The 13,985-nt window shown below is 41.8% G+C and overlaps 1 protein-coding gene across 1 annotated transcript in view; it reads right to left on the bottom strand.

Annotated features, from left to right (window-relative positions):
• Positions 1 to 3,298: 3,298 nt before the first annotated feature.
• Positions 3,299 to 13,985, bottom strand: part of LOC112262897 (E3 ubiquitin-protein ligase NEURL1-like) — a 66,484-nt gene continuing 55,797 nt past the window's right edge. The window contains exons 5-6 of the mRNA XM_042303628.1: positions 8,461 to 8,640; positions 3,299 to 6,349 (exon numbers count right to left, since the gene is read on the bottom strand). Coding sequence (XP_042159562.1) covers positions 6,093 to 6,349; positions 8,461 to 8,640 — 437 coding nt within the window. The 3' untranslated portion in view covers positions 3,299 to 6,092. The remainder of the gene's footprint in view (positions 6,350 to 8,460; positions 8,641 to 13,985) is intronic.

Genomic DNA, 13,985 nt, shown 5'->3' with positions numbered 1-13,985 from the left:
GTCATCCTCAGGTGTGACGGTGATGGCATATTTAAGTGAGACAGTGTCGACAGCTGAGGAAAGCTCCCATAGGACGACCCATCGCCAAAACAGATTCTCATTGGTCAGTGGAACTATTTATATATATCCACTAGATGGCAATCTTGAACTGGTCTGTTCTCTTCAGCCTTCGCTGGAGGAGTCAGAAGGGAGTTTGAGCTCATGGTTTGCGGTTTTTATCTGTTTATTTGTAAAGGTCTTACCTCAAGGGCCTTTGTAAAGCAGGTATAAGGACTGCATGTATTCAAAATAATGTTTTTAAACACATGAACATTTAATCCATCATCACAGAGCATTACCTATGGACATTAACTATGACCCATCACTTTATAACAGAGTCATGGGATACTAATACACCTTGATGACAGATTTGATATATATCGTCTAGATTATTGCCAGACCTCATTCCTCCTCCTAGATATTATCATGTCTTACATGCTATTAATCCACTACTGACAGACATATGTATATCTGGGGACATCAGAGGGATATTTGGATGAGGCGGTAGCTGCCTGCAGTGCTTGGAGCCCCTGACCCTAAGCCTGGTGTCCCCTGGAGGACCCCGGTTGAACATAAACCACCCAGGCAGCTGGGGCCGTCCCAAAACACATGATGTAACAGGTGCCCCAAATCACATATCACTGAAAGCACCAAGGTCCACTGGAGCACAGCAGGTCAGGGTTGTGTAGGTCTGGGTTAGCCTCTCTATTTGGATTCCTGTGTGTTTTACGACTATGCTGACACAAACTGTGTTCATGATCCATGCAATCAGCGTGGCTGGGGGATGACAGTAAATCTTAATCAATGGATTGTAACATTATTTGAAACCCTTGTTAGTGAACAGCTAATAGTTTTTATATACTAACTATGTCTTATCAATGTACCAATTGGGCTTCAGGAAGAAGCATAGCACAATTGCAGCAGCCATGAAGGTTTTAAATGATATCACTGAAGCCTTTGACAAAAAACATCACTGTGTCTCACTTTTTATTGATCTCTAAGGCTTTTGATGTAGTTGATAATGCTATTCTAAGGCAGAGACTGTCGAGCATTGGTCTTTCGGCGCATGCAGTTGCATGGTTTGCTAACTATCTGCCTGATAGAACTCAGTGCACTCAATTTGATGGGCTCATGTCTGTTAAATTGTCTGTCTGTAATGGTGTGCCCCAGGGCTCTGTACTTGGTAGAGGCGAAGGTCGAGAGCGTGCCTACTCCGAAACACAACCCAACCAAGCCATACTGCTTCTTGACACAATGCCCACTTAACCCGGAAACCAGCCATACCAATGTGCTGGAAGAAAAAATGTACACCTGGCAAACGTGTCAGCATGCACTGCTCCCGGCCCCCCACCGGCTAAACCCTCCCCTATCCCCGGGCGATGCTGGGCCAATTGTGCGCCACCCCATGGGTCTCCCGGTCGCAGCCGGCTGCGACAGAGCCTGGACTCAAACCCCAAATCTCTAGTGGCACAGCTAGCACTGCGATCTAATGTTTTTTTCTAAAGCAAGAAATACACCTCTGAACCTTTCACCTATTACTTACTACCTGACAGTGCAATGAGATTGAAACAGTAACCTCATAGAAATATCTTGGAATTTTAATTGGCGACGGCCTCTCTTTTAAATTGCATATTCAAAAATGTACTTAAAAAAAAAAATTGAAGTTGGGAATTTATTTTAGGAATAAGGCCTGTTTTTCTTTTGAAGCCAGAAGGAGGCTCGTATCAGCTACATTTATGCCTATACTAGACTATGGGGATATTTTCTATATGAATGCTTCCTCTCAGTGTTTGAGATCAATTGACACCCTGTACCATGGAGCACTGAGTTGTATTTTAAACTGCACAACCCTTACGCACCACTGCACTTTGTATACCAGGGTTGGCTGGCCTTCTCTAGTCACTCGTAGGCTCAGGCACTGGTATACTTTTATTTACAAAGCCATTTTGGGTTTACTACCTTTTTATTTGGGCATTTTTATTGTTCGGAAGGTTGATTTGAGGCTGGTTCCCTGACCTGTTAATGTTTTTAATTAGCTGTTTTATGATTTTGCTATACTCTTGTGAATTTTTTTTTTTTTTTACTATATTAACTGTAGTTTGGCCAGGACACTCTTGAAAAAGAGACTGCAAATCTCAATGAGCCCTTCCAGGTTAAATAAAAGTTAAATAAATGTAAAAAAAAAAAAAAATTACAAAAAAAGACATTTACTGTATTAATTCAAATCAAGAGTATGGATATAATAAATAAGAATTTGTCATCAAGTGCATGTTGTAGTTGGATACTAATGGGAGATAATCCAATCATATTAAGATATTGGAGATGTGATAGAAAATATAGAATTAACTTGTAATCACATTTTTTGTCATTTATGTTCTATTCAAGTTTTAAGAGAAAAGCCGGCAGAGACACTTCTTTGAAACACGTCTGGAAAGTTTATTGACACAATCGTCCGACTCACATAGCTCACAAACAGATCACTTGGAAACTAGTTTTCAAATAAAGACAGGTTTGCAAAGTATCTTAAACAATGGATGAGTCACAACATAGAACATATATACTTCTATATCATGGATAATAGGAGCAATCGTGGTTGACCTAGCCTATGTTACGTTTCTATGTGTAGCGTTCTGATCGACCCCTGAACTCCGTCTAAATGATGGCCGAGGAGATTGCGATGTCTCGTTTTATTTTTTAGCTCGTCTTCTATTGGTCCCAAAGTTCACTAACTAGGACGGCGTGAACAATCGACTCAAACAACTAAAAGACAGAAGATAAAGTATATTTCCCAGGTGAAACCTGTCTAGTAATATCTGAAGAAGTTTTTCTAAAATGGAGGAGGGTAGAAGAAGAAAGCAAACACCCAAGTACAGTAGGATCTGAGATCAAAACACTTCAATGGAAGATAAATACAATACCGGGTCGACAAAAAATCAGGTGAGAAACCAAAAATGTATTTTTTTGGTAAAGTGGTATCACATCACAACTGGTTGGTGTTATAGTTAGGGCCCCTGAGTTTTCCAGGTCACTAGGTCAGGAACAATTCTGGGCCCTAGTCATAGTATCTGTGTGGAGGGCTGAACGTTAAGCCACTGAGTACTGACATGAGTCAGACCACTTCAATTAATCCTGTATGTAAACTCAATAAATATGATAGGCAGCAATTTAGGTGCCTTGTTTTTTTTGCATGCTATTTAACTTTTACGTTATTATAGGTTGTCAATGTATGGTATGCCATTTATGACATGACCGTATGTTCAATGACTATTGTTTACATTAGTGGTTGTGGGTTAAATTCCTTGGATAAAGGGCCAGTAAAAAAAACAACTATAAAAAAAAAAAATGTTTCAAGAGAGGGGAAATTAAGTGCGTTTAGCACAGACATTGCAAATTACGAGGTGGAATAACACATTTATTTTTTATTGGATTTCGGATTTCGTCGCACACTTAGTATCAGCACAAATTTGACTGTGATAGAATATGCTAGAGATTGCCTATAGACTAGACCATTTAAAAAGTACAATCAGGATTCATATAAAGTGACATTTAACATTGCCATACAACGACAGCCTTTAAATTTATACTTGGTAAGAGCTATAAAAACAAACCTGGTTTGGACTCGAAAGGAGGCATAAACAACAACGTCAAAATTACAAAAAAAATTCAGCCTCTGAATATTCAGGGTTTGTAAAATGATTCATTTGTGCTTGTCTTTTACCCAAAGCAACGAGGTGTTATGATTGTATACTGCAGCGAGTCCTATGTATTGGTGGAAGGTACAAGATAATATCGTTCCTGGCTTTAGGATACAGAGTAGAAGTAGAAATAGCTGATTATTTCATGGTTTCAATCAACCAGAAAACAAACATTACAATCATGACTATCAATCGAAAAAGAAAGCTGACAAAATATGTTTTTTCTCTTTCGATACTACCAACCACACCAATAAAACGATTTGCCTCATTTTAAAACATAAATTAACATTCAAAATGTGAATTAACACTTCAAGCAGTAGCATATAATATCATAAAAACACAAAGTTCTGTTTGTGAGTGTAAAGAGGATGTATACGAAACATCTGTCAGTATTTGCCCCAAACACAGAGAGCTGGCAAATACCGTCACAGCATTACATTCCAGATTCATTTGTCGATGATCTATTAATTACACCAGGATGCAAGATAAATGTGATAAAAAACGTCCTTTTCAGCTCTCGGCAGAAAGCTGTGGCCTATAGCTCCAGTACACACAAGCACGAGGGGATTTTCAATGGGATACATGACACATACTGAAGTCTTACTTTTACAAAATCACATTTTCAGGTAGTCTTGCATTGATTTGCCTCAAAGTGATAAATGTCATATGGGGTAAGTGGGTAACTGACCTCTCATCTACCTCTCATAACCCTACATTAATGTGTGTAACTGTGAAGGGTATTTGTTGCTGGTGGAAGCACTATGCAGATGTTAGAATAGTACCGTGATAGGGTTTAAGGTTGTGTACATATTACTGACTGTCTGTGATGCAAATGACCTCTGACCAGTAAGTATTTTGAGTTATAAAAATAAGTTTAGGGTCAACTCAGTTTTGTTTCATGTGCTTTTTATCCTCTGAGTTTCTGTAGTCCTGTTTCTGAAAGCTTTTCTTCTGACACACAACATCGTATTTGGTATTTAGTAAGGGGTCTTGGTGAAAATGATGGATAGAAACAAAGCATTATTGATCACACATCCGTTGGTAACAAAGTAAATGTTCATAAATTAAGGCAGGGACCTGTGTCGGATTGACGTCGAACGCTATTACCATGGCAACAATCACAGTGCATTGGGCTGGTGTTTGCGTAAACTGTCACCATTTTGGGGCGTTAACAGCTGGACCTGAGGAACACCAAATAAATGTACTTTCACTTCCTGCTTCCAGTCACGTGATGTGGGTACAAATTCTGGGATTGGATTGGGAGCTGAGGCTGCCAGTGACATGGTTTTGATGGCTGTTTAAATTTATTGTGTAAAATAATATGTATCCTCTCTTTTCTTGATGGGGAATTTTCGAGAGCGCAGTACTGACTTCAGTGCAACATACGACACTGCAGAGCAAGCAGATAGCTAGCTAGCGCAACAGGACAGCTACCACCAATGAATGTGCTATAGAACTACCACACAAATACATTTGGTTGAGAATATATGACTTACTGTATAGGAGCAAGAGGTGATACAGCACTGCTTCACACGTCATATACTTACGTCCCTATACTTCACAACTTTATACAACTGTGATCATCTTCCTATTGATGAATCCTATGACTACTGCAGAAATGCATCCCTTTCCGGTCACAACCCTTGAGCAACAAATAAGTCCTCTCTTTTCCTCTGCAGTTTGCCTAAGTAACACACAGACAGAAGTTGTGTCATACTGAGACGTTTTGTTGATAAAGAACTATCTGGACAAGGGTAGACATTTTGCCTGTTGTTTTTTTTTTACAGACAAAGTTGAGTCAAGTTAAGAAGCAAATGTTGGAACTTAACAGTCCTTCTCCTCTTCAACATAAATACATAATCTCAAGACCAAAAACTTTGAATTGAAACCACCTGGTTTGCTTCCATGCAAACGAGCGGGAGTCGTCTGGAAGTGGCTTAAACAACAAAATAAAAAGTACTTTCACGTCTTCTCTTTCCTCAAAGTCTGAAACTTCCTGAATCCTTGGAGAGAGTAAGAAGAATGAAAACTTGTAGTTGAGAGAGGAAGTTCTCGCCGCGGTTGCAAACCCGCCACTTCAAAAGCCGTCACACACTGCGTCAGAGGGAAAGTGGAAATGCAAGAGACCTTTGCAGTGCAGGTGTACTAACTGTTACCAGCAAACAAAAAAATGGGTATTTGAAACAAAAACCAAGATTCTTCCTCAAAATCCATCACACAAAATTACCAGAGCGAACTGTCCATTGTCCATTTCCCTGATCTTAAAAGTTTATCAGTCTTTCCTCAACGTCTTCCTCCTCTCCCCATTAACTTATGCCTGTGGCCCTCAGTTACGAGGCCCTTAGCTTCAAAGGCCCCCTACGTGCTACGGTAGGTCTTAATGATGTCTTTGATTTGTCTCCTGCAGATGGGGCAGCAGGCGTTGGACATCTTCTTGAGTTTGACGCCGCAGGTGTAGCAGAGACACATGTGACCGCAGGCGTAGATGACCGTGTCCACGTGGTTCTCGTAGCAGATGGAACACTCATCGCCTGTCAGCCACCCGGGCCCTCTCCCGCTGCCTGATGGGAAGGTGGGCGACTTGGGGAGGCTGACGGGCGAGCTGGGGGTCGTTCCTGATAGGGGGGAGGTAGTGACGGTGGGAGGGAAGGAGGGAGAGGGAAAAAGAGAGAGAGCATGTGTTAGGGGTGTCAGTAATCAATAGACTAATGAAAGAACTTTCTGCATGTACACTACCGGTCAAAAGTTTCAGAACATCTACTCATCTACTGGTCTTTCTTTCTTTTTACTATTTTCTACATTGTAGAATAATAATGAAGACATCACAACTATGAAATAACACATGGAATCATGTAGTATCCAAAAAAGTGTTAAACAAATCAAAATATATTTTATGTTTGATATTCTTCAAATAGCCACGCTTTGCCTTGGTGACAGCTTTGCACACTCTTGGCATTCTCTCAACCCACATATGCTGAGCACTTTTGGCTGCTTTTCCTTCACTCTGCGGTCCGACTCATCCCAAACCATCTCAATTGGGTTGAGGTCGGGGGATTGTGGAGGTCAGGTCATCTGATGCAGCACTCCATCACTCTCCTTCTTGGTAAAATAGCCCTTACACAGACTGGAGGTGTGTTGGGTCATTGTCCTGTTGAAAAACGAACTATAGTCCCAGTAAGCCCGGGCGGTAGGTAGCCTAGTGATTAGAGTGTTGGGCCAGTAACCAAAAGTTTGCTAGATCAAATTCCTGAGCTGACAATGTACAAATCTGTCATTCTGCCCCTGAACAAGGCAGTAAATTGTTCCTAGGCCGTCATTGTAAATAAGGATTTGTTCTTAACTGACTTGCCTAGTTAAATAAAGGAAAAGCCACATGGGATGGAGTATTGCTGTGGTAGCCATGCTGCTTGTGTGCTTTAATTCTAAATAAATCATAGACAGTGTCACCAGCAAAGCACCCCCACGCCATAAGACCTCCTCCTCCATGCTTCACGGTGGGAAATACACATATGGAGATCATCCATTCACTCACAAAAACACAGCTGTTGGAACCAAAATCTTACATTTGGACTCCAGACCAAAGGACAGATTTCCACCGATGTAATGTCCATTGCTTGTGTTTCTTGGCCCAAGCAAGTCTCTTGTTCTTATTGGTGTCCTTTAGTAGTGGTTTCGTTGCAGCAATTTGACCAAGAAGGCCTGATTCATACAATCTCCTCTGAACAGTTTATGTTGAGATGTGTCTGTTATTTGAAGTCTGTGAAGCATTTATTTGTCTGCAATTTCGGAGGCTGGTAACTCTAATGAACTTATCCTCTGCAGCAAAGGTAACTCTGGGTCTTCCATTCCTGTGGCAGTCCTCATGAGAGCCAGTTTCATCATAGCGCTTGATGGTTTTTGTGACTGCCCTTGAAGAAACTATGTTCAAAGTTCTTGAAATGTTCCGTATTGACTGACCTTCATGTCTTACAGTAATGATGGACTGTCGTTTCTCTTTGCTTATTTGAGCTGTTCTTCCCATAATATGGACTTGGTCTTTTACCAAATAGGGCTATCTTCTGTTTACCCCCCTACCTTGTCACAACACAACTGATTGGCTCAAACGCATTGAGAAGGAAAGACATTCCACAAATGAACTTTAAAGAAGGCACACTTGTTAATTTAAATGCATTCCAGGTGACTACCTCATGAAGCTTGTTGAGAGAATGTCAAAAGTGAGCAAAGCTGTCACCAAGGCAAAGGGTGGATATTTGAAGAATCTCAAAAATAAAATATGTTTTTATTTGTTAAAACACATTTTGGTTACTACATGATTCCATACGTGTTATTTCATAGTTTCGATATCTTCATTATTATTCTACAATGTAGAAAATAGTAAAAAGGAAGAAAAACCCTTGAATGAGTAGGTGTTCTAAAGCTTTTGACCGGTAGTGTATGAACTGATGTAATGGATCTAATCTACAGAGTTGATCAATACATTCCTTACAATAAATACAGTACAAACCCATTTTACCACTGTTGTTCTACTATGAAGGCAGCCTCACATTACCTAACTCCAACAGTAGATGAGACATTGTGTCCTCCCACTGCACAGCACGAGAAGCAATCTACCGAACAGACTCACCACCCGGGACATCTGCTACCTAGTGTCCCCCTCTCTCCTCTCTTAACCCCCTGCAGTGGGTTTGATAGTTTGATTAATAGAGTGGCTCTGAAAGGTACAGACCTCCCGCAGAGCCACCACAGTAGGCCACGGAGCTGGGGCCTCCCAGGCCTCCGTTAAGGACCGGGTCAGAGCTTCCACTACCCAGGGCCAGGGCTAGGGCGCTGGGGGTGTGGGGGGAGGAGGAGGGAGAGCTGGGGATGGAGGGAGCCCGCGCCGGCTGGTCCCCGAGATGTGTGGAACCTGGAGCCAGAGAACAAACAGAGAGAAAAAAGATGGTTATGAAAGCATATAGAGTTCAAATAGAGCCACCTCAAATATAGCCACCTCAAATAGAGCCACCTCAACTATAGCCACCTCAACTATAGGCACCTCAAATATAGCCACCTCAAATATAGCCACCTCAACTATTGCCACCTCAAATAGAGCCACCTCAACTATAGGCACCTCAACTATAGGCACCTCAACTATAGGCACCTCAACTATAGCCACCTCAAATAGAGCCACCTCAAATAGAGCCACCTCAACTATAGATACCTCAACTATAGCCAACCCCAAATAGAGCCACCTCAACTATAGACACCTCAACTATAGCCACCTCAACTATAGCCACCTCAAATATAGCCACCTCAAATATAGCCACCTCAAATATAGCCACCTCAACTATAGGCACCTCAACTATAGCCACCTCAACTATAGCCACCTCAAATATAGCCACCTCAACTATAGCCACCTCAACTATAGGCACCTCAACTATAGCCACCTCAAATAGAGCCACCTCAAATAGAGCCACCTCAACTATAGCCACCTCAACTATAGCCAACCCCAAATAGAGCCACCTCAACTATAGCCAACCCCAAATAGAGCCACCTCAACTATAGCCACCTCAACTATAGCCACCTCAAATAGAGCCACCTCAACTATAGCGACCTCAACTATAGCCACCTCAAATATAGCCATCTCAAATATAGCCACCTCAAATATAGCCACCTCAACTATAGCCACCTCAAATATAGGCACCTCAAATATAGGCACCTCAAATATTAGACACCTCAACTATAGCCACCTCAAATATAGGCACTGTTAGTACTGTAAGTGGACTATCCAGTAGGTTCTACATTGAAGAATTATCCTATATCATAAAGAACCGAGAGAAAGAAAGATTATTATTACTATTTTGATGTATTTATTTAATTTATATTCATTTAAAAAAAAATCTCTGGTAATATTTATTATATATATATATATTCTATATAATATTTATCTCATATATATATATTTTCTCCCTGTTCTCTAATCACCCTTACAATACTTTTTTTATTTACTTTATTGTTATTGTTGGTGTCATTTTCTCAACTGGTTTAAGCAACAGTGGCCTTGTTCATTCATGCTAATAAAGCTTATTTGACAGATGAATGATTACTATTACTAGTCTGTTCAACCTCTCTTTCGTATCATCTGAGATTCCTAAAGATTGGAAAGTGGCCGTGGTCATCCCCCTCTTCAAAGGGGGAGACACTCTAGATCCAAACTGTTACAGACCTATATCCATCCTGCCCTGCTTTTCTAAGTCTTCGAAAGCCAAGTGAACAAACAGATCACCGACCATCTCGAATCCCACTGTACCTTCTCCGCTATGCAATCCGGTTTCCAAGCTGGTCACGGGTGCACCTCAGCCACGCTCAAGGTCCAAAACGATATCATAAATACCATCGATAAAAAACAGTCTTCATTGACCTGGCCAAGGCTTTCGACTCTGTCAATCACTGTATACTTATCGGCAGACTCAACAGCTTTGGTTTCTCTAATGACTGCCTCGCCTGGTTCACTAACTACTTTTCAGATAGAGTTCAGTGTGTCAAATCGGAGGGCCTGTTGTCCGGACCTCTGGCAGTCTCTATGGGGGTGACATAGGGTTCAATTCTTGGGCTGACTCTTTTCTCTGTATATATCAATGATGTCGCTCTTGCTGCGGGTGATTCTTTGATCCACCTCTATGCAGACGACACCATTCTGTATATGTCTGGCCTTTCTTTGGACACTGTGTTAACAAACATCCAAACGAGCTTCAATGCCATACAACACTCCTTCCGTGGCCTCCAACTGCTCTTAAATGCAAGTAAAACTAAATGCATGCTCTTCAACCGATCACTGCCCACACCTGCCCGCCCATCCAGCATTACTACTCTGGACTTAGCATCACTACTCTGACAAAGAATATGTGGACAACTACAAATACCTAGGTGTCTGGCTAGACTGTAAACTCTCCTTCCAGACTCACATTAAGCATGTCCAATTCAAAGTTAAATCTAGAATCGGCTTCCTATTTTGCAACAACGCCTGCCGATCCTTGACTTTGGCGATGTCATTTACAAAATAGCCTCCAAAACTCTACTCAGCAAACTGGATGTAGTCCATCACAATGCCATCTGTTTGTCACCAAAGCCCCATATACTACCCACCATTGCGACCTGTATGCTCTCGTTGGCTGGTCCTCGCTACATATTCGTCACCAAACCCACTGGCTCCAGGTCATCTATAAGTCTTTGCTATGTAAAGCTCTGCCTTATCTCAGCTCACTGGTCACCATAGCAACACCCACCCATAGCACATGCTCCAGCAGGTATCGTTCACTGGTCATCCCCAAAGCCAACACCCCCTTTGGCCACCTTTCCTTCCAGTTCTCGGCTGCCAATGACTGGAACGAATTGCAAAAATCACTGACGCTGGAGACTTATATCTCCCTCACTAACTTCAAGCATCGGCTGTCAGAGCAGCTTACCGATCGCTGCAGCTGTACACAGTCCATCTGTAAATAGCCCATCCAACCATCTACCTACCTCATCCCCATATTTTTTGTATTTTTTTCTGCTCTTTTGCACCGCAGTATTTCTACTTGCACATTCATCATCTGCACATCTGTCACTCCAGTGTTAATTGATAAATTGTAATTACTTCGCTACTATGGCTTATTTATTGCCTTACCTCCTTACCTAATTTACAAACACTGTATATAGATCTTTCTTTTGTGTTATTGTCTGTACTTTGTTTATTCCATGTGTAACTCTGTGTTGTTGTTTTTGTTGCACTGCTTTGCTTTATCTTGGCCAGGTCGCAGTTGTAAATGAGAACTTGTTCTCAACTGGCCTACCTGGTTAAATAAAGGTGAAATAAATAAAAAATAAAAAAAATAAAAAAAGATCTTATGATCCTATTGAAGTGAATGGCTTTTCAATCACTTTTGGGGATTTATAGCGTGAAGTTTAGGGAGATATGTTGGAGGTTTATCACATTCCACTCTTTTTTTTACATCCCCTGTTTCTGTGGTGAAGGCAGGGAAACAAAATTCAGAGTCCACGTTTTAGAAGAACATGCCAGTGATGCCTCAGGTGAGGGGTCATGTTTCAGAGACCCCAGTGTGATTAACATGACATAATGAGTTCCAAAGTCACGGACATGGACACATTACCGAAAGTCGGAATGCGACCCTGGCTGCGTCAGACATACAGTACATGCCTGTACATCAAAGAGGATACGTCAGAAACAGATGTTTGAAGTATCTAAGGACCAAGTGGTTCCTTAACATTGGTTGTCGGTTGGTTAGTTAAATGGTTGATAGTGATTGAGTAGTAATAATTTATATAGACTGAGCAAGATTGAGTGTCACTGTTGATTTTATAAAGGAGGGATCACCTAATCATAAGTGATACTACACCAAAAACAAAGGTCATTTTTTTCTAGGCTGTATTTATAGAGGTAGGCATATTGTATGCATATTGTATGCATCCAGGCATTGTTAGTCTACCGCTGACCCGCAGTAGTTGTAATATGAGGCCAATTGTTTAATTTTTGGTTTATGTAGGCACTAACATAATTACTATTAAATGTTCAGTAAATTACTATGAAAATTGTCTGTCTTGTTGAGTGTATGTGTCATAATTAAAAACCAAAAATATTAAAAGCTTTACTAATTCGCTAGGAACAATGGAAATGGCTATCGTCACCATTTCGCCCTAAAGACACAACATCCAAAAAATAGGGACATCATCAGCAACAACAGAGACAAACAAGCCACAATGAACTACATTGAACCCTTGAACATTTCAATAACATGTTATTTTAAGACACGAGGGATGAGAGCAGGAATAGTTCATCAAAGCCTATGGGGATTATGGTAACTAGGAAGGAGCTCCATGGTCTTTCTCAGCGCGCTATGTCTGTTTTTCTGGATGGCATGACGGAAGAATGTGAAAAATGAGTCGTCTGGTGTGTGACCCATGGTCCATCATTAAGACTGCCATCAGCTGACAACATGGCGACCGGCCACCGTTTCTGGCATCTCTCTGGGAGCGATTGATCTATGGCCAGGTCCAAAATGTCTACCCAGTTGCGGTCTTTCTATGCTCACGAACACTGGAGAGGCTGTCGACTAGGCCAGTGGTTCCCAAACTTTTTCGCTTACTGTACCACCAACTCAATTTACCCACTCGTGCATTTTATCAGTCGGCCGATGGTCTCATGAGTGTTCTCAAGTACACCCTGTGGATAGGCCAAGTACCCCCAGGGGTCCTAGTACCCCTGGTTGGGAACCACTGGACTAGGTGGCCATTTTGGTTCTGCGACAATGCTAACATAATGCATTAGGACCCATGTTGGCAGTAATACTGATCTCTGTTACCTGATGACTGACTGGCATTGTGCATTACGTCATGTGGTAGGCTGTACTGCACAAGTCTTTTGGAGGTTTTCTAAATGGGGCTGTATATGCTGGTGTAGTTGAAGAGGAGGGCTAAGACCTGGGCTGTTTGTTTGTGTAGAGGGTTGCTCTGGTGCCCCTAGGCTCTTGGTGCCTCAGTGTGTGTGTATGTCTAAGTGTGTGTGTGTGTGTGTGTGTGTGTGTGTGTGTGTGTGTGTGTGTGTGTGTGTGTGTGTGTGTGTGTGTGTGTGTGTGTGTGTGTGTGTGTGTGTGTGTGTGTGTGTGTGTGTGTGTGTGTGTGTGTGTGTGTGTGTGTGTGTGTGTGTGTGTGTGTGTGTGTGTGTGATGTGTGTGTGTGTGTGTGTGTGTTTTGTGCTGTGTGTTATTAGATGGTCATTTGTAGAATGTCTATGTATAACACACACTCCCATAACTATACTTAGTTCATATGGACACACCCTTATCCTCCTTATAAACTACCACTACATCTACTATTCAGAGTCCCCCTATGATCATATTACTACTACACAGACAGGTCCCCCTATGGACTCTAACCCAGAGGTGTGGTGGTGGTGCCGATCCGCTCTCTGTCCTCCATCTCTCCCATTGTAATCCCCTATCTGGCTTGTCCTCAGCAGCTGACCTATGTTCAGTGGAGCCCAGCCCCGATCCTCCTGTTCACTCCCAGATTAACTTAGAGAGGGACTGTGGACAGCTGTGGCAGCTCACTCCCTCTGCCTCCCAAATGGCACCATGTTCCCTATGTGGTGCACTACTTTTGACTGCACTGCTTTTGACCAGAGCTCTATGAGCCCTAGTAAAAAGTAGTGCACTATATAGGGAATAGGGTGCCATTTGGGACACAGATGTTTATTAAGAAGAGTATGTTTGT

This window comes from Oncorhynchus tshawytscha, linkage group LG02, assembly GCF_018296145.1.
Source record: "Oncorhynchus tshawytscha isolate Ot180627B linkage group LG02, Otsh_v2.0, whole genome shotgun sequence".
In the NCBI taxonomy this organism is placed as follows: domain Eukaryota; kingdom Metazoa; phylum Chordata; class Actinopteri; order Salmoniformes; family Salmonidae; genus Oncorhynchus; species Oncorhynchus tshawytscha.
Note: the sequence above shows the minus strand (reverse complement) of the source record. Positions and strands in the feature narration are given on the sequence as shown.